The sequence below is a fragment of the Balaenoptera ricei genome, chromosome 18 (assembly GCF_028023285.1).
Source record: "Balaenoptera ricei isolate mBalRic1 chromosome 18, mBalRic1.hap2, whole genome shotgun sequence".
In the NCBI taxonomy this organism is placed as follows: Eukaryota; Metazoa; Chordata; class Mammalia; order Artiodactyla; family Balaenopteridae; genus Balaenoptera; species Balaenoptera ricei.
Genome location: NC_082656.1, coordinates 71,973,330 through 71,993,244, shown reverse-complemented (window position 1 = coordinate 71,993,244; position 19,915 = coordinate 71,973,330). Strand labels below are relative to the sequence as shown.

The following is a 19,915-nucleotide window of genomic DNA, read 5'->3' as shown; positions in this document are numbered from 1 at the left end:
TTTGGGTGGTGATCCAGAGCTCTCCAGGGAGGCTGTAGCAGGGGATCCTTGGACTTGAGGTGGGTGGCCCAGGGTGGGAAGGAAGTGCCACCCATGGGCGCATGCCTGGCCTCCGCTTGGCCTGAGCCCCAGTTGCACGGTGCCTCCCCCTTGGCGGTGCTCTTGGCTGGCCTCAGTCCTCCCAGGCCTTCCCCGACCCAGACCTGTCTCACGAGTGTGCCCAAGGGACAGGTTGAAACCACTGAGCGCTCTGGGTTCAGGGGGAAAAGTGAACAGCAACAGGGCAGGCGGAGGCCCCTCTGTGTCGCTTTCTGCCTGCGGCCTTCGCCTGGGATGCCTGTTGGACCCTGTTTGCTCTTTGTTAGGTTCTTTGGGCAATTGGCCCGTCAGGTTTTCCAGATACTCTCCTGCTTTCCCGCGACCCTCACTGCATTTTACTAGGATAGTTGGGCAACTGGGGAAAAGGGCATAGATTTTCTTTCTCATTTGTCTGAAGCTGTCTGTTTCTTATTGGGCACATGAAAAAAAACTATTCTGAAGGCATTATCCAGAATTAATGAACTAATCCTAAATGTACTAATGTTTTGATTTTGTTCAGCTGCCCTAAAGGTGACCTCACAGGCATCTTTTCCTGTATGTTTTTGTTATTAATGTTTGGTAACCTCACGTTCAGAGTGTCCGATGTGCATTATTTGCATAATACTCCGCAAACTCGCTACTTACGGAGCGTCTCCCCACGTTACGAATGAGGACGTTCCCGGGGGGCCCTCAGTATGGGCCAGGGGCTCCCTCAAGTGGTGGTGACGGGGCGCGTCCGGCAGCCGCGGGCAGCAGCGGCAGGGGGCAGTGGAGGGAGGTCGGGGGGCAGTGGAGGGAGGTCGGGGGGCAGGCTGCGGGCTGCCCACTCGGGGCTTGTAAGTCCGGTTGTGTTTAGTCGTTAAGGGGCCAGGGGTCCCAGCTGGACAGAAGCGCCGCCTCCAGGCTGACTGTTGCAGTCGCTGACCCCGTGGAACAGGCACAGACACTCCGGCCTCAGCGCCAGGCCCGTCCTGTCCCTCTGTCTGTCCCTGTAGCTGGGAGGGGAGAAGCCACGGGCGGAGAGTGAGCCTGACGCCGGGGTGGCGGCGTGTGGTCCCAGCAGCCTGAGAAGCTGCTGGAGGCTCTGGGTCGCGCGCCGAGCAGCTCCCCCTCCTGCTGGCGCGCCCCGGAAAGACGGGAGTTGACTTTAAGCTGTGGGTGGTGCCTGCAGACACCGGCGTGGTTTCCCGTGGGCGCAGAGGTGCCGAGAGGACACCAGCCTCCCAGGATTTAGGGCTGTTGCCTGTTTACGTGACATGCAGTGTTGCGGCAGCACCCCGCCCACAAAGGCGGTGTGTCCGGAGGCCTCAGCGCCAGCCCGGTGACCGCGGGAGCTCTGCGTGTGTGGCCCGCACCGCAGCTTCGGGGCGCACACCACAGCCAAGTGGGCGTGGCGTGGCCTTGCTGGTGGAGGGTGAGGGTTGAAATGGAAAAAGAAAGCAGAGGGAGCAGATGCCACGATCACATTCTGAAAAGGCGCCTAGAAGCCGGTGTGTTTCCTTCCCGGGGAAGGGTAGAGACTGCGGTGGGGCTCAGGCCCGGCCTGTGCCCGGTGCTCTTAGCCTCCAGAAGGGGAGGGATCCGAGCTGACCCTGGGGCCGGGGCAGTCGGGTCGTGTCTCTCCTTAAACAGACGCCCGTGGCTTCCCGTGCTCGGGTGAGTCACGCCGTCCCTCGCTTTGGTGATTTCAGTTGAAGGAGAAGAGCCAGGCGTGTGGAGGCAACCTGGGGTCCATCGAGGAGCTGCGCGGGGCCATCTACCTGGCGGAGGAGGCCTGCCCCGGCATCTCGGACACCATGGTGGCCCAGCTCGTGCAGCGGCTGCAGAGGTGAGTGCCGCCCGTGCCTGGTGCCTTCCAGGCCGGGGGCTTGAAGCAGAATCGAGGGAGAGAAGGCTGTTCTCCTGAGTTAGAGAAATCGGTGTGAATGAACCAGGTGAACCTGGACACTACTGGGAGGGACCACAGAACTTTGTGGTGGTGGCTCTTGCTGCATAAGCACGGGATGACTTCAGGGTGCCGGTCTGCTCCCCCGGTGCTGCCTCGGGACCAGCCAGAGGAGTGCAGTCCCGAGCCCGGACTCTCCGTTTGGGTTTTTTTTTTTTTGTTTGTTTTGTTTTTAATAAATTGATTTATTTTATTTATTTATTTTTGGCTGCGTTGGGTCTTCGTTGCTGCGTGGGCTTTCTCTAGTTGCGGCGAGCGGGGGCTACTCTTCATTGTGGTGCGCGGGCTTCTCATTGCAATGGCTTCTCTTGTCGCGGAGCACCGGCTCTAGGAACGTGGGCTTCAGTAGTTGTGGCACGTGGGCTCGGTAGTTGTGGCGCACGGGCCCAGTTGCTCCGCGGCATGTGGGATCCTCCCAGACCAGGGATCGAACCCGTATCCCCTGCATTGGCAGGCGGATTCTCAACCACTGCACCACCAGGGAAGCCCTCCGTTTGGTTTTATGCTTTAATTAAGCCAGGTGTCCAGAAACACCAGAGATGGGGGCTCGGTGAGTTCCGTGACAGCGGACACAGATGCGGTCCTTGTGAGGGCTGTGCTGGTTCTCGGCTCCCCCTCAGCCCCGGAAGCCTTGTCGTGGTGGCAGGGAGCTCTGCCCGCGGCAGCCTGCGGGGGGCGCCCTGTCCCCGCCAGCGGCCCCGGTGGCACCGGCTCCAGGGTGAATAGGAAGCGGGGCTGCCAATCTGTCCCCCTGCCCGGTCCCTCAAGCTTGTTTGGGGAGCTTCCCTGTAGAAGAGGTCACAGACGTGCAGTCACTGGGGGTGTCGGAGAGGGCGGAGGTGAACCGTCCAGCAGCTCTGTGACCCGATCTCTCCTGCACACCCCAAACCTTTATCTCTCCCCGAAACGCCAGGCAGATCAGTGCTTTGAAATTCACCTTCCAGGTGTGTTGTCCAGGAAGCGAGCTTTTTCTAAAGGACGGCTGGTCCTTGATGGGAATTAGGAGCGTCTCAGATCTTTTCTGAGATGTCGGCTGGACGGCGCATGGAGAAGTTTGGGGCGAGTAGGGTCACTTTTGCCCCTTAGAAGTGGTGGTGAAGGGGCTCCCCGCTGTCCTGTGAAGTGTCCCTCTCAAGTGGGACATCAGAGAAACCCTCAGGTTTGTTCTGCAGAACACAGGCTCCCTCATGAAAACATCCCAACTTTCTAACCTCTCATGTTTAGGCTGGAGAATAGACTGTTGACTTGGCTGCCTTCAATTTTGAGGCAGTTGAAGGACTCCAGTATGCTTTTTGGGTGAAGTTGGTTTTAATAGCGTCATTTCTTAACCCACTGCATCCAAAATCTTATTTCGATGTAAAGGTCTTTCACCTTCGTTGTAGGGCTGAGTCTTTGCAGTCAGCGTGTGTTTCACACTTAAACGGCACATCTCACTGTGAAGTCGGTGCTGGGAGCCACTGTGGCGAGTGTGACCGTACGTAACACAGTTGTAACTGCCTGCCGTCTGCATTACGGTTAACATTTTACTTCCCATTCTCCCTAGTTCTCTCTTGTCCTTCTGTCCTTCGTGACGTGGGACTCTCTCTCCTCAGCCATCAGGTGACCCTGCTCCAGGAGCTCCCTGCCTTGTCCTTTCTGGGCTGTCCGAGCTCTTCTCGTGTGTCCCCTATCCAGAGGCCACCAAAGCACAGTGGCCATTGCTGACACCTCGGACCCGTTTTGCTCCTGAATGCATCACTCCAGCGGGTCGCCTCAGAAACGACGAGGACCAGCTTTTGTCCAAAGCATTTTCAAAGGCTTTTGTTTATCTTAGTTTGAGTTAATGTGTGGATTCTTTTGTGTGGCATCAACTCCTCCCATGACTTGGGCATTTACATCTCTCGAAAAGTGAGTCTCAGTATCCGTGGCTAAAGCGTGCTTTCCTAATCATTCATTCCCTGGGCAAGTGCCATGTGTTTTAAATGCCTTAAAAGAGGAGCTCTAATTTGGAATGTTGGCTACGAGTCCCATTAAACTCGTCCTCAGCCGTCTCCTGTGGCTGGGTGACCACCCCGGTTTTGAGGCTGCTGAGGGAATCTTGGCCACGAAGGGCACCCGTCCCCCTTTTTGGTGTTCCAAAGTGAGACAGTGCTGCAGAATTACTGGAAACGGGAGAAAGTGCCCATCCCACCATCATCGTTTTGAGTGCGTTGCCTTCCATTGTTGTATACGAGTCATGAACTTACCCAAGTTTTTAGATATTCTTGGGTGTTCATGTAGAATAAATTGTGTAAAACCAGACATGTATAATTCTGTGTAGACTTCTTAACTTCTTAACCTGTGTGGAATTTTTCATATTGCTTAAATATTATTATGATTTTTAATCTCTTTTAGTTCATTCAGCTTGCTTAATTTACTTAACCATTTCTCTACTGTTGGACATCAGAATTGTTTCCTAATTATTGTAATCACAAAAAATTTAACAGACAATTCTAGGAAGTGGATTACTTGAACAAGCACCAGTATTTGTGTGGCCAGAAAGGGTTTATTGCACTGATACTCAAATTGGCATGCATGTGCATCCTTGGGATCTTACTGTGTCATTGGGTATTATCGATTTTTCAGTTTTAAAAAAATGATTATAAGTGAAGGTGTATCATTTACTGCTCTATTCGTGTCTTTTTTTCTCTCCTGGGAGACTGAACATATTCTCACTTTTTGTTTATCTGTGAAAAGTTTTTAGTGTTGGAATCATGATTTTCTTAATTTTTATGAATTCTTTATGGAATAATTAGCCCATTGATACTTGAGCCACTTAATTTGTTGTAACTTGGGATTGTCTATAAAAACTAGGATTTTGATTATTGCTTGAAGTTTTGCAAATTAATTTGTTTTTAATTTAGAGAAATGACATTGATTTACTTCTATTTCTCTTTTCGTTTTTTCCTAGATACTCTCTAAGTGGTGGAGGAACTTCATCCCACTGAAATTCCTTTGGCATTTGGGTTTTGTTTTTTTCCTTTTTTTCTTCTTCATCCTCCTCCTTTTTAAAAGTCAACGAGAGCCTTTGCTGACTTCGCTGAAGAGGTGCACCATCGCGGGGGGCCATCCCCACCCCCCACAGCGAGGTCGCCTGTCCAGGGCCTGATGAAGTCTCCAGATGGGGTGGGGAGGGTCAGCTCCTGTGAGCGAGTATTTTATTTTATTTTATTATTCTTGTTTTTAATTCTAACCATAGTGCACATATCAAGGAAAGTGTCTTTAGAAACAAAAATAAACCCTGAAATGTATATTTGGGATTATGATAAGGTGACTGAAGAAATGAAACCTCAGGTATCCTGCTTTACGTTGATAACTCCCCCTCCCTGGGAGACGGAGAATCGCTCTGGTGGATCAGTGTACAGATTTGTATATAGTGTCATTTTTAAGGAAACCCTTTTGGCGTGCATAGCGATCACTGTGTACACACTGGCCAAGTGCTTCTGTAGATACTGTCAGTGGGGTAAATATTTGACAGGCCGTAACTTGAGTCTATTGCCTTGCCTTTATTACATGTAAATTTTGAATTATGTGACCAGTGATTTGGGTTTTACTTTGTATTTGCAGGGTTTGCCATTAATAATAATTAACGCCCCTCTTATGGAACACTCCTATATTTGTACCTCAACAAATGCAAATTTTCCTCTTGTTTGCCCTACAACCCTTTTGGTACACTTAGAAGTTGATTTCCTTTTTCATCGATGGTACTATTTCTTAGTGTTTTAAATTGGAACATACCTTGCCTCATGAAGCTTTAAATTATTATTTTAAATTTCTCCCCGATGAAGTGTTCTCGTCTCACTGTCATTCGTGCCCTGCCAGTCCTGCGCCAGCTGTACCGTCCTTCCAGTAGGGTTTTCTGTTGCACCTTGTGGTGAAATCTGCGTATCATTTTTCCCACCTAAACATGTCTGAATGCTTACACAAATAAATTTTATAACACAGATTTTGCATACTCTCCTTGGAACGTGACTCTTGAGAGGGCAGTGCACCTGCCATGTGTGTGTGTGTGTGTGTGTGTGTGTGTGTGTATGTATGTGTGTATGTATGAGGCTCCAGGAAGAAGTGCCCACATTCAAGCTGTGGAATGTCCAGGTCAGCTCCCTATGCAACTTTAAAAAATGGTCCTGAGAAGATATGGGTGAATATTGCTGATCTGTAAAACTGCTGTCTTCCCAGGGACCTGGAGGGAAGGTTGTTGGTTTTCTTAAAGGAGCTGGTGTCCGGCAGTTTGTCAGCCAGGTGTCTGTATTTTTCTTGGCTTGTGGCAGCGTCTTGCTTACCAAGGGGGTTAATAACCTCTGGGTCTCTGGGGTGGGAAATAGTTCTTGCAGCCATTCTTGACTGATTTGAGTACGTGTGACATTTTTATTTGTTGATACGAATCGTCGTCATCTCTTGTTGGAGTAGCAGTTCTTGAGGTGGAATACAAAGGCTTTTGGAAGCAGGGAAGTTACTGGGTAAACTTGAGGACGGAAGGTCAGTTATCTGCTGGCCCGGTGGCCTGGATGTTACAGGGAGAGGACAGAGGCCTGAGCTAGAGACGTCTGAGGGGTGGTTATTGTTTTGGTTTGTTAATGGAATGGAGCTAGTTTTTAAACTCTTAAAATTGTCGTGATTTTTTAATTAAAGGTAGATTTGGATTAATTTCTATAAGGGATATATTTTGGTTAGGGGAGATAGAACCAAATTGCTATTGTGCAAGTTTGTTAACTTGAACAACAAAAATTGAGAATATTTCATTTTGTGTTTCGGAGAGCATTCTGTATGACGGAGCTGTTTGTTTCCCTGTGTGAGGCATGAACCAAAGATCAGTTTTGTCCACTGCTGGAGAAAGAATCGAAGAAATGGAGCAGTGTTCCCCGAGGCGTGCTGCTTGTCTGATCTTGAAAGCGCCAGAGTAGACAGCAGCTTTCTGATGTAGAGTTCTTCAGATTTGCAAATGGACAGTGGTTTCAAGACTTGACGCTGACTGACCGCCATGTCAGATGTGAGTGATGGTTACACTGATTGGCAGACGGGATCCCAGCTGAGTGAGGTGCTGTGAACGGTTAGTAGCTACCCTGCAGTCACTGGACGGTAACAGCACAGCGCCGTCCCCCAGGCAAAGCGGCAAATTACTCTATTGAGTTTATTGGAAACGTCTTCTGTTGATGAAGCTTCTCGGGGAAGATGTGCTTTGACAGGCTTTTGAAAGTGGGTCACCTCCCCCTACAATCTCTCCTGGTTTGTTACTTTCTGTAGACAAAGAAAAATCAGCTGACACATTTTTAAGGGCATCTGGTTGAGGCTAGCGTTTGTCCACTTCAAGTCCTTTATTAAAAGACAGACCAGGTACCAGAGCTACAACAGGACCTGCCTCGGGCCTATAAACCGCTGGTGGTGTTTAGCCAGACCCATGAGCTCAGCACTCAAGGTAGATTGACTGCCCCTCGGAAGCCTCTGGACGCTGAACCCCAGCAGTTAGCGGCTTCTCTGCCCACACTGCTGATGGCTGGGTGGCTTCACCCAGAAGCACAGACGGCCTCTTGGAGGTTGGGGGCTGTGTCTGGCTGGTTGTCGACACCTCTTTGATGTGGTCTTTTCTGCACTGGCTGCACCCATGTGGTCTGGGGGGGCCTCGGCACTGTCTCAGTCGTGTGATTGTCTCGCTGTAACCAAGGGCCACACACCTTCCCGATCTGATGGTTTTGTTCTCCAAGTGGTCTTTTGAAGCGTTTAGTTTGAATGCAGCATTTTGTACCTTTCTTTTGGCAAAACATAGGTTTATGAGCATTTTTATATTTTCTTCCTTAAACGTGGCTTGTGTATTTCTGCTATAAAATATGGCAATAACTGAGGAGCGCTGCAAGGTGTGTTCTTAAGCGCAGGGTCTGTATCATGCAAGGGTCAATAAAGTTCACAGAAATAATTCTTTTTGTAATTGTGTCCTGTGTGTAGAGGGGGAGTAGACAACGTTTGTGTCCCCCGCACCTCTGAATTTACATGTTGAGATCCTGAGCCCCAGTGTGGTGGCATTAGGAGGTGGGAGCCTTTGGGGATGATTAGGTCATGAGGGTGGAGCCCTCAGGACTGGGATTAGTGCCCTGACTCCACAGCGATCCCTCACCCCTTCCACCACGTGAGGACACAGAAGATGGCCATCTGTGAGCCAGGAAGTGGGCCCTCACCAGATACTGAATCTGCCGGGACCTTGATCTTGGACTTCCAGCCTCCAAACTGTAAGAAAGATATTTGTTTATAAGCCACCCAGTTGATGGTATGTTTGTTACAGCAGCCAGAAAGGACTGAGATAGCGGGTGTCTCTGAAACTCCATGTTTCCGGCAGCTTGGGAGTGGTCTGAATTGCCTACATGATTTGCACTTAGGTTTTCTTTGAAGTCACAGGGGGACACAGGTGTGAATCATAGCTGGGAGCAGAAGACTGACTTAGGAGACCACCTTGTCTCCAAGCCTTGTAGAGGTGAGCGACAGGTGTGACTTTTGGAGGGAGAAGCTCATGATTCCGCCATCTCAGCGGCCCAGGGACTGGGGTCAAAGGCTTCCCAGTCCCCTCCCTGCCCACCTTGCCCTCACCCCTTGTCTTCTAGAGCCTCTGACCGTCAGTCTCCTGGAAATGTTCTGCTTTCCCGGTCCCAGGTTGGAAGAAGCAGAGAAAAGTATCACATACGTATCAAAATACGTTGTTTGTCTTAAGAGAACAGACTCAACAGCTCATTCACCCCACCCCACAGTGACCAGCCGACTCCCCGACCCACCTGCCTGAGATTCAATTAAAGACAAGAGACAAGGTTGGTTGTTTTGCCTTAAAACTTCAGGATGCTGGATTGTGGCATGAGGTATTTTTATTCCCTTTTGTTAGTACTTAAAACCGTCTGTACAGACTGTAAGGCAAATGATTCACACACATCTCGAGCTACTCATCGTCCATTTGTGTTTCCACGTACGCCGGTCACAGCCCCCCCAGTCGGGGTGGTCCTGGGTGTTCTTAGGTGAGGGCCCCCAGCTGTGGTGTGGGGCACTGGAAGGGAACCGTGGTGGATGGGTCGCCCCCTCTGGGGGCGGCATCAGAAAAGGACTTAACAATACTAAGGGAAGAGCAAGCAGCCACCCGAGCCCCATGGAGAATAGGCAAACGGATTTTGACTTGTGGGCCCCAGCAGTTACTGGAACCCTGTTCCCTGTGTTGTCCGACTATCAAGGATGTGCAATGTCATATGTCCATACCCCAGGCTGGTGGGGGGAGGTTGGCGGGGTGGGGGGTGAGTATAAAAAGGAGAAAAGAATGGTTTGTGAAGACAGGCACCATATATATACCACTATTGAGTGTGCAGTTCCAAACCACAGTTGCAGTAGGATACAGGTCTGATCATGGGAGCCAGGGGACGACACACTGTGACTCAGAGCTCCTGCCTCCACGGGAAGCTCAGACACGCTCCACAACGTAACACAGCACAAATGGCCCTGGTCACTGACATACAGGTTCTCATGCTTGTGAAACATACAGCAAAACACCACAGCTTACTACCCTCCCATCGGATACGCCACTCAGTACACCGACAGTCCAGAGAGCGCACTGGATTTCCGCTTCTCTTAACAGAAAAAAACCTGCTACACTTTGTAAATAGTCATCGCTTAAACAATTTGGTCAACTTGTGCCAAGAAATAGGTCTGGGAACCAGCGTTTCACTGGAGCCGGCAGCCCCCAGTGGAACACAGGATGCTGCAAACTGCTCGTTTATCAAAAAAGTAAATCCTACTAATTTTCTATCATTATAAAAGTAGAAAGAGTGAGAAAAAAAAAATCTGAAAATGATCTCATTTGCTTAAGACTGCCAAGTGTATCGCAAACAAACAAACAATGGAAAATCCATTTTGTAAAATGCAGCAGCCTAGAAATCAAAATCATAAAAGTTTATCGATCATCATCTTTTTAAAAAAAAGAGCCCTTGCCCTGTCTTTTGGTTGCATGGATGTGTTTGTACTGACTTTAAGGTGCAGTTGCGGAGGGAAAAAATGTCATTCGGCACTCTATCCGTGACAATGTTTTAATACTGGCACAAGCTGAAGACAGCCCACCGAGGGCATGACGGCCGAGACGCCACCCGCGTTGAAGGCAGGGGTGCGGTCCCGTCCCGATGAGAAATTAACAGCTGCAAAGACAAGGTTTAAAATGGTTCTGTGGAGACAGATGAGAGTCGCTGTGAAACCATGTATTTTGTTTTCCAGACAGACAGGTGTTAATTTTACTAGGCTTCATTAATACAGAAGAAAGAAAATGTCTTCCGGGAAAGTCGCCACTGCTGAAACAATCAACACATGTGTCCCCGTCCTGCCATCAATACACGTGAGATTCTTTGTGACTCAGAACGTGGGCACGGGAGGCCGAGCTGGTGGCACTTCGGATCACCTCCATCCATCTAAGACAAGAAAGTGAAATAACCGTCAGGGGCCACTTTTTATCAGCCCGTGTCTCTGAAATCTGCTTTTCTTGGTTTGTTACAGCTTCATGACCCCTGGCGGTCGTTACTTACAAAGCCCCAGCGTGACCTAATAACTGCCTGGTGTATAATCTGCTTTTGTAGCAGAAGAGATCTCACGTGAACTCCTAGCTTCCAGGTAAATGAAAGCGGGGTTAAGGCCTCCTCCAGGTACTCCTGAGGACCACTTTGAGAAGCACTGAGCGGGGCACGCGCATTCTGCAGACGTGCCCGAGGCAGCGCACACTCCCAGCCTTTCTCAGGACAGTGGGGTGTGGCCCATCCTAGACGCGGGGCTGCTTGTGGTCTAGAACCAGTGGGCAGAGGGGCCCGGGCTGCTGCTGAGCGTCCCCCACCCGCAACAACAAAGCGTCATCTGGTCTACCACGTCAGTACTGCCAGGTGGAGGAGACCTGGGGCGGCCCAGCTTCCCGCCTTTGTAGGGCTTAGAGGGCTTTAGAAATCCCTAATCTCAGGACCTCACACTGCAAGGCTACGTGCTCCCTGCCACAGCAGTGATGGCATCTCAGTTTTCCAGTCCAGGATCAAATCTGAGGAGCGCTACACCCTGGGCTCCCTTTTCAACCAGTGTAGCTTAGGGCCCCGCTGCTCTGGCGTGGGCGTCACGGCGGCTTCGAGACCCTGGTCTTAAACCACGGTGCTGTTTCCCGTGAACTAACTTTACGTGAGTTTGTGCACGGGGGACCGGCCCATTGATCAGAAACCCTTGTGGGTTCTCAGGAGAAAAGTTTCTCCCTCAGGGGGGTGGCGGCAGCAGCTGCCCTGTCTGGTCCGTTGCCCAAGGACCACCCCTGCCCCCCTCGCCCAGGTGGTGGTTCAGCAGTGACACTGCTTTCAGAGCCTGCCCCAGGATGCAAGGCCCAGGATTTGTACTTGAATGTGGCCACAGGGAGAGGCTGGCTCCTTCTTCATTTCTTGGCTAGAGGACGACCACTGCCCTGGGTCTCTACACCACGGGGCCGGTCTCACTGGTAAGGTAACGAACCCTAAGAGGCACTAGGACTTTTTTTTTCCTTCCTTTCGTGGTGTTTTGACTTGAAGGTTACTTAGCCTGTTGGCCACGGGACGAAGCAACTACTGTACCCATCGACTGGAAAAACACAAGTTAGAGACGGAAAAGTGTACCCCGCGTGGTGTGAACTAGCGTACAGGTTAAGGGCTGATGTGTCCCAGGGAAAGTCACGGTTCCACTTGCTCCTGCGAAAACAGACGTGTACTTGCATTGGGCAGACAGAGCCCAGATCGTATGAAGCGCTTTCATTTTAAGCAAGTAGCAGGGTGAGAACAAGAAGCCCATTCTGGAAGGGAGTCAATGCCCAGGCAGCAAGTAGCTGCTGCTAGGAGGCCTTATGCACTTGCTCACTTGGGAGAAAGCCTCCTGCTCAGAAGAAGAGAGTGTCCTTTCTCTGCGGGTGCCCCGTGTAGGGGGACTTTTACCTTTCAAACGTGTATTCACTTTCAGCCCTGAAGTAGTACACGTGGGACTTGAAATGCAGCTTGAACACGTAGTCCTTGTGGATGTCCTCGGACTCCGAGGGAATGGTGAGCGAGTACCCAAGCAGAGGCAGGCTGGCGAGGGGGTGACTGTCCTGGAAGGGGGCACAGAAGGTGGGAGCAGCCACACGTGTGGCACCTGCCCGCAGCAGCTGGTCTGGGCTGAGGTCCGGGCCCGGGTGCGTCGTGTCGGCCACCGGTGACATCACCCGCGCCCCCCTCCCCCGCATCCAACCAGCAGACGCGCGGCCCTTGGGCACGTGGATAATGTCAGCCTTCGCTTGGAGCTGCGGGGTCTCTGATGGCCGTGGCCTTGCCCAGCCTGCTGTGGGCCCCCCCCTCCGACACCTGGGCGGCTCGGGGGTCAAGTTGTTCATCCTTCCAGAGGAAAGCTGCCTGCTCCCCGAGGAGGGAGGGTCCTTCAGGCTCTTCCCCAGCCACCACCCTGGACACATACCTGGTGCGACTTGTAGAAGAACAGGCAGAAGTTTGTGAAGACTACCCACAGCTTCTGCCATCCATTGCTGTTTTTGAATTTCCTCAGCAGGTTCCCAGACAGCTGATTCTGCAAGACAAGTCAGCCCGTAAGGGGCCCGGGTTGGGGCACCCCTGGTCCGGTGGAAAGGATAACTCAGTGTCACGTCCAGTGGGGCCCACCGGCAGGGCCGTGCTTCTGGGGAGCAGGCTTCCTGGGGGGGACTTAAGAAAACGGCCTTTCGCTCTGGGAGGGGGACTGTGTGAGCCTGGTTTAATTTTCCTGTCACCTGGTACGGGCTGAATTCTGTCCCCCAAATGTATCCTGAAATCCTAACTGCCCCCCCCCCCACCTGCCAGTACCTCAGAATGTGACCTTATTTGGAAATAGGGTCATCGGATGTAGAATTAAGGAGGAGATGGTCCTGGAGTATAGGCCTGTATCCACTACGGCTGACATCCTTCTAAAAAGGAGACAGACACAGGGCAGCGCCTGTGGCAACAGGCAGGCTCGAGCGATGCGTCTACGAGCCGAAGAACACCAAGGCTGGTCAGCAACCCACAGACGCCGGGAGGGGCAAGGCAGCCTCCTCCCACACAGGTTTAGAGGGAGCTGGGCCCTCCTGCCACCTTGATTGCTGGCCCTGTGACCTCCAGGATGGTGAGACAGATCTGCCCAGGGGGGTGGTGCTCGTGCTGGCATCCGTGGGAAAGGATCCATCCCCCTCAACTCTAAGCCGTCAGGAGCCCGGCGCCAGCCAGCAGCTCCTGACCGCCCCCTGGTGGCCCTGGCTGCAACGCCGGACTTCAGCGCGGAGCCTCCAGGCCCCATCCTGCACTGGTGGAACAGGCATTCCGGGCGTCCGTCCTGGTGTAGCTCCGGCGCCCCGTGGTCTCCTGAGGCCCGCGGGAGCTGCCGGCACAGTGCATCACCCCGAGCTCGCAGGCAGCCGCGGGGGAACGCCGGGAGCAGAGCCTGTGCGTCCCCGCCTTCTCTCCAAAGGCCCTGTGTCGCCTCTCAGGGGACCCTAAGAAGCCTCATCCCTGTCCCCGACAAGACGGCAGCTCATCCCCAGGAAGCCTCGACGGAGAGAGGGATGGTGAATGTAATCACTGCCACTAAATCGTCCCCTTCCAAAGGGTGAAACGGGCAAACGCACCACAATAAAATATACATATACACACACCTGCGTCTACTTCAGTCCCTCCCTTTGGGGCTTTTCCAGTAACCTGTATTTAATCCAACGGCATTCTTAAGTAAGGCCCCTCTGAGAAGAGTTTACATTTCTCTGGCTGCGAGTCGCTTGCAGTCTGATGGGGGAGACGGCGTGTCAGGCCGAGAGCACACAGGAAGCAGAGGTGTCCCTGTGGCCCCCGCAGACAGTGTGCCATCACTCCTCCTGGCTGCCACTTGCCCACTGGCAAAAGGCACAAGAAAAGGGGAGCTGTGGGTTCCAGCAGGTGATGGTGGCAACCAGAGTGGGGATTTGATGCTTGTGCAATAGCACACATGATTGCATGCAAGTCTCGCTCTGGAGGAAGGAGAGTAGCACATTTCCTTTTCCTTATACTTCTTATTTTTATACTGAATCAAGTAAACTCCTCCAGCCAGAGCCCCAAAAAACCCTTTCTCTTAGATGCAGTTACCTTTGGAACAAAAGCCAGTCCAACCCACAGTGTGGTTTACACACTTCATGGATGAACCAGGTTCCAGGCCAGTGTTTTTCCTCCAAGGCAGGTTCATGAGAACACTCAACTTCTGCCTTGAATCCCCCTGGAACATGCCAGGGTATACGTTCTGAGTAGGTCCTTCTAGCTTTGCCATCTTAACAGATTAGACGCTTCTTAGTAATTGTATCCACTGGTCCCTCCTTGCCCCAGTGCCCTCCGAAGTTGCCAACCCCACCGAAACTCTCGCTCCCTTGGCTTCACTCCCATACACACTTCAAGTCTCCTACTCGGGTCACATGGCCTCTGAGCTGCTCTCAAGAGCCTGAGCCTGTTGTCTCCGCAAATGACCTTTGGGTCTGTCTCCAACCCGGACCAGTCTCCGTGTGCTGCCTTTACGGGAGAGGTCCACATTCGCAATCTGGCACCGGCTGATGCCCATTCCTTGCCTTTCCCAGACTGGAGGACGGCGCCTCTTTGCTCTTCCCTCTTCCTGGCTCCCAACTGCTCCGTCCCTGTTGTGGATTGATTCGTGTCCCCCCAGAAGATATTCATGCCCAAAGTCCCAGTACCTGTGAAGATGATGAGCGTATTTAGAAATAGGGTCGTTGCAGATACAGTCAAGTTAAGATAAGGTCCTACTGGAGTACGGTGGGTCCTAACCCCAATGCCCGGTGTCCTCATAGGAAGAGGACTTTTTAACAGATACACAGGGAGACCCCCGAGTGAGACAGAGGCGGAGACTGGAGTGATGTGTCCACAAGCCAAGAGGACACCGGGGGTGGCTGGCAACCCCCAGAAGCCGGGGGAGAGCTGCACCAGGGCCTCCAGAAGGAGCCAAGCCTGCTGACACCGTGAGCGTGGACTTCCGGCCTCCAGCACTGGGAGAGGACACATGTCTGTTGTTAAGCGGTTTCTGATGTGTTTCGGCAGCCACAGGAAGTGAGGGTCCCACCCCTAGTTCTCCCTCTCGCTGCAGTTCCCCCCGTCCTCCTGGTCCTCCCCTGTGTTCAGACGGCTGACACCCTCTTCTCCCCTGAGTCTCCACCGCCTCCCAACTCCAGTCTTACAACACAACTTTGATCGTTTCACCCCTGAACCCCCCCCGCCTCCCAACTCCAGTCTTACAACACAACTTTGATCGTTTCACCTCTGAACCCCCCCGCTGGCCCTCCGGCCTACACAAGCCTTCACACTGGCCGTCCCAGCGTCAGCACCCCGACGTTGACGGTGCCCCCAGACTCTCTGCGGAGGCCAGCTCAGTTTCACGCTGCCCCCAAACATCCCCCTCACTCACTCCTACCTGCACGAGCCCTAGAAGAGAGAGAATCTGGCGCCGGGGACGGTGAGAAAGCACGTCAAGAAGGAAGGAGCCACTCCCCCGTGCCCCTTCCCCCAACTCCGGTCATCCAGGGGCATGTGGCACCCACAGGAGCCCACCACCAACACCGGACTGAAGCCACACGCCGTGGGGAAGGGGGATCGGGCAAGGAAGGGACATTTACAGAGCGACAGACGCGCCAGTTCCACGAGCATCCAAGCTGCATCACTGCCACCTTAAAACCACAGCGGCTCAGGGCTCGCTCCCATGGGCTTCAGCGTTCAGCAAACCTTTCCTCAAAGGGCCAAGTACTGTTTTAGGCTTTTTGGGCCAAGGGGCAAAACCAAAGATAGTTGTAGTGACCACTCAAAAATGGAAAACCCTATTCTTTGTTGACGGGCTGTAACCAAGCAGGGGGCGGGCAGGATTTGGTCTGAGGCTGCAGTGTGCTGACCTGGCTCTGCCACACACACACACACGGCACCAGTGCAGGCTGTCACCCTGAAAAGCAGGGCTCGAGCTGTGTCTGGGCCGCATTCTTGAATGGCCTGCATGCCTCCAGGATTAAGGAGGAAGGTTCATGCCTACCAACTTCCCACACCTCCACAGCCCTGACTACCCATCGCAAAGGTGAGTATAAAGCGAAGCAAAGAGGATTTCTCCCGCACGGCCGCGCCCTTCCCCTGGCCTCACTGGACTAGAATAGATGGGATCAGGTATTTTTTGCCTCCAGATGGTCACTGCTCCCTCCTTGCTGGAAAGATCCCCGTTCCCTGGAAGAAATCTCCGGTTGGCAAGCTTTGCCAACAGATGCAGTGGAAATGTGATGGGAGGGAGGTTGATGAGTGCAGTGAGCCCCTCGGGAAGAAAGAGCCCCACCCCCTGTGGGGCGGATGCAGGAGGGGAAGGCCAGGCCCAGTCGGGGAGCTCCGCGCCGCTGGGACACAGCCCCCTGCGGGTGAGGATGGTTTGACAAGGAAGCACGGGTCTTAGAACATTAGCTGTGGCAGGGAAACGCACCAAACGCAGTTCCGTGCAACTGGGAAGGTCAGTTCCAGAAAACAATCTCAGGAAACCCCTATGGACTATCCATCAAGCAATGTTTGGCTCATCTGAACCAACACACTGTTGGTTCAGAAAGCAAACACACCGCTGTTCTTGGCTCACAATCTCCTATGTGACATTTTGGGGCCAGGCACACTTATACTCAGGAATTCAGCATCTGTCAGATTTTAGAAAGAGAATCCAGTGCCTGTCCTCTATGGCACCCCAGGCAGCGGGGTCTCGGGCTGTAGCCCAGAACCAAACACAGCGATTATGTAGTAAAACAGGACGCGCTCACAAAACCGATAAACAGCCTCCTGACCGCTCAGGTCAGGTTCTGCCGTCAATGGGGTATGAAGAGGACTTCGCGGTTTTAGAGCTTTCTGGGCTTCGCATTTTCTGAAAGGTTGGGGATTACGGACCTGGACTGGAGAACGCCTAGAGAATGAGGTCTGGAGAGTTCTGGAAGGTTCACGGTCGCAATACGGGGAGAGCCCCCATCCCCAAAGCCAGCTCTTCGGGACGCTCGAGAGCCGGCTTCTCGCAGGTTCTTCCATGAACTGCACCTACCTGCTGTGGCCCTGGCTGGCACCAGCCTTCCGACCATACCGCCTCCCCGCACCCGATTCCGGGGGCTGCTCCAGGGCGCAGCAAGAACGGCGCCTGGGCGGCCCATCCGGACCTCTCGGCGCGGACACACTAATAAAGGCATGCACAGCCCCCGCCCTGTGGCTAACTCCGCGAGAGGAGAGGGCACGGTCCAGTGAACAAAAGAAAACCATCACTGCACAGGCGGCCGGCGAACGGACAGACGCCAAAGCCGGTGCACCTGCCGGCCCACGGAGCGCGCATGCTCAGAAGGCCGGCGCCCGTGGCCGGACCCCCCGCTCCCCCCACCCGCCGCCGGCCCTACCTCCACGGCCACGCTGAAGTCCACCATGGAGACGCTGGTGTTGCGGTGCCAGCACACGTGCACCATGGTGTTGCCGCGGTGCGGGGCCTGGCGCTCCAACGAGGTGCGCGAGGCGCTGAGGTCGTCCTCCGACTCCTGGTCGCCCGCCGCCTCCTCCGGGGACTCTGCGGGGGCAGCAAGAGGCGGCGCTTTCCTCTCTGCTCGCCAGGAGGGCCCCTGTCCCGCCCCCTCCCAGGGGCCGAATGGGACGGGAAGGCTGGGGGTCCCGGGCACCCACCGAGCAGGAAGTCACACTGGCAGCGAGGGCTTGGCCAGGGGCGTCTCCCCAGTCCCTCCGCCAGGGAGCCCCCAACAGTCTTCTCCCCGCCCCTCGCCCCCCAGAGGCTGACAAGCGGCAGTGCTGGCCCAGAAAAGATGCGATTTCTCCGCTCGCCCATTCTCTTTTAAGGGGCTTTGTTTTTTTAACTTTTATAAAAAGTAAGTTCCTTGATTTTTAGCTTAAAACACAAACGCAGACTGTGGATATGGGGCGCCTCGGTAAGGCAATTTTCAGTGCCACGCTTACTGCTGTCAGGAGGGCTGCTGGCCAGGAACTCGGGGGCGGGGCCGCTGCTTTTCTCGGCCAAGTCAATGGCCATCTGTATGTCCTCCACCCACTTTTCCATCTCGGACCGAGAACTGAAGGAGGAGAGACGGACGTCAGGTATTTCCAGGCCACAGTGGGGAGAAGGGGTACCGAGGTCGAAGGTCAGGCTTCCCGCGTTACCTGGCGGCCACGACGATGGACTGGCGCTGGCCCCGCAGGGTGAGGCAGTGGGGCACGCCCCACTCGTCCTCACTTTCCTCCATCTGTGGGGCGAGTGTTCATAAGTTACCGCCGAGCAGCGGGTGGGATACTCAGCGCATTTTCAAACGTTCACCAAACTGACTACAGCTCGGCGGACCAAGTCCAAAAAAGTCCCCATCGGGAGGGTGAAAGCAAGGTCAAAATGCATTATATTTTTTCGTCAGAGCCATAAACCTCCTTCTACCCGACCACTGAGGAGAGTGTGGGAATAAGCCACACTGGGGCACACTGGCGCCCTGTCTGCCTCTGCCCACCAAGGATCACAGAATATGGACACCCGGTCCACTGGACATCTCGGGAGAAAGGCTGCTTCCTGGTCTTCACTCCACGTGGACGGTAAGGATGGCCTCTCAGGGCCCCGGGGCCAGGCACCGGGCAGCGAAAGGCAAGCTCACACCACGTAGGCACGGCAGCTTGCCTCTGCACTTGATTCCGGAAGGAACATAGCCGTGCATCCCAGGTGCAGGACAGGGAGTGAGGTCCCGGGGCCCCCCTAGGGGAGCCCTAACAAGGCCCAGGTTTTTCACAGCGCCTGTGATGCTCTCACTTCCTTGTCAAGCCCCTCCCCCCGTCACTGGCTCCTGCACCCCGCAGGCAGCCCAGAGGCAGAGGTCCCCATCCCGTACCCACGGCGCATACTCACGGTCATGCCGTAGAGCGGGAGCTGCCCGTGAACTTTAAACTGATTCGAGGCCGTCAGCCCCCTGCTCGTGTACAGCAAGACGTCGTTGAACTAGAACAACAAGGACAAGCGCGGCTGAGATGAACGGGCTCCGTTTGAAACCGACACGTACAGAAACCACGTTTTCAGAATCCGACGAGACAATTCGCGGATCTCAACAACTCCGGTCCGAGCAGCTCTGGCTGCCCCTCCTGCCTCCCAGGCATCCCCTCTGGGGTGGCCGAGGCCCGGCGCCGTGACCCTTGCTGCTTCCAAGGGCTCACAAGTCACCGATCACCTTGCACAAACAGCTCTCACCACTTACCAGGAAGAACATGCGCTGCTGGAGCCCCTTCCCGGAGAGCTTGCTGAGGCTGCCCAGGCGGATGAATTCCTGCAGAGAAAACACACCCGCGAGCTGGCTGGGAGCCTGCGACGCCGCGTCAGCGCAGACTCAACGCGATGTGAGATGCTTCCGCCCATCGTGGTCCCTTTCACGCTAAAAATCGTATCCGTCATAGCTGCTATTTACTGAATGCCGTGCTGTGCCGCCTCTAAGCTCCTCTCCTTCTGAGCAACCTGCAAGGCAGGGGCTAGCTTTGGCTCCACTACCAGAGAAGAAGCTAGCGGTCGGAGGTCCAGTGGCCTGTGCGGTGGGCTGGTTCACACCGGGACCTATAACTCTACACTTAACCCCCAGGCCCTCAGGGCTTCTGGCTGTGAGGAGGGGACAAGGCCCCTGGATGGATACAAAGTGGCAGCCGGGGACCAGGAAGACAGATACGCCATAGGAGAGAACTGTGAATAGAGGAATCTTCTCCACGACTTAAAATCTGGTTCTCAAAAACTAGTAACTGTGTTCTAGGATGAAAGAGCCAGAAAGGAACTCTCCCTCCCGACTATAAACTTCTGAGGGCACAGACCATTCAGGGGCGCTTCAGAAACCCTCCA

The 19,915-nt window shown here is 53.8% G+C and overlaps 2 protein-coding genes across 7 annotated transcripts in view; one reads left to right on the top strand and one right to left on the bottom strand.

Annotated features, from left to right (window-relative positions):
- STK24 (serine/threonine kinase 24) overlaps positions 1–5,987 on the top strand; it is a 103,426-nt gene extending 97,439 nt beyond the window's left edge. For 2 of the 4 annotated variants that reach the window (XM_059902526.1, XM_059902525.1), the window contains exons 10-12: positions 1,770–1,906; positions 3,406–3,497; positions 4,953–5,987. In XM_059902526.1, the coding sequence (XP_059758509.1) occupies positions 1,770–1,906; positions 3,406–3,497; positions 4,953–4,963 (240 nt within the window). In that variant the 3' untranslated portion in view covers positions 4,964–5,987. Of the gene's footprint in view, positions 1–1,769; positions 1,907–3,405; positions 3,498–3,615; positions 4,305–4,952 lie in introns of those variants that run through there. The other 2 variants (XM_059902523.1, XM_059902524.1) reach the window with 2 other exon arrangements.
- A 2,881-nt stretch (positions 5,988–8,868) lies between these two features.
- Positions 8,869–19,915, bottom strand: part of FARP1 (FERM, ARH/RhoGEF and pleckstrin domain protein 1) — a 291,438-nt gene continuing 280,391 nt past the window's right edge. For all 3 annotated transcript variants that reach the window (XM_059903280.1, XM_059903281.1, XM_059903282.1), the window contains exons 20-27: positions 19,290–19,358; positions 18,947–19,036; positions 18,223–18,305; positions 18,022–18,134; positions 17,457–17,620; positions 12,494–12,601; positions 11,980–12,131; positions 8,869–10,461 (exon numbers count right to left, since the gene is read on the bottom strand). In XM_059903280.1, coding sequence (XP_059759263.1) covers positions 10,380–10,461; positions 11,980–12,131; positions 12,494–12,601; positions 17,457–17,620; positions 18,022–18,134; positions 18,223–18,305; positions 18,947–19,036; positions 19,290–19,358 — 861 coding nt within the window. In that variant the 3' untranslated portion in view covers positions 8,869–10,379. The remainder of the gene's footprint in view (positions 10,462–11,979; positions 12,132–12,493; positions 12,602–17,456; positions 17,621–18,021; positions 18,135–18,222; positions 18,306–18,946; positions 19,037–19,289; positions 19,359–19,915) is intronic.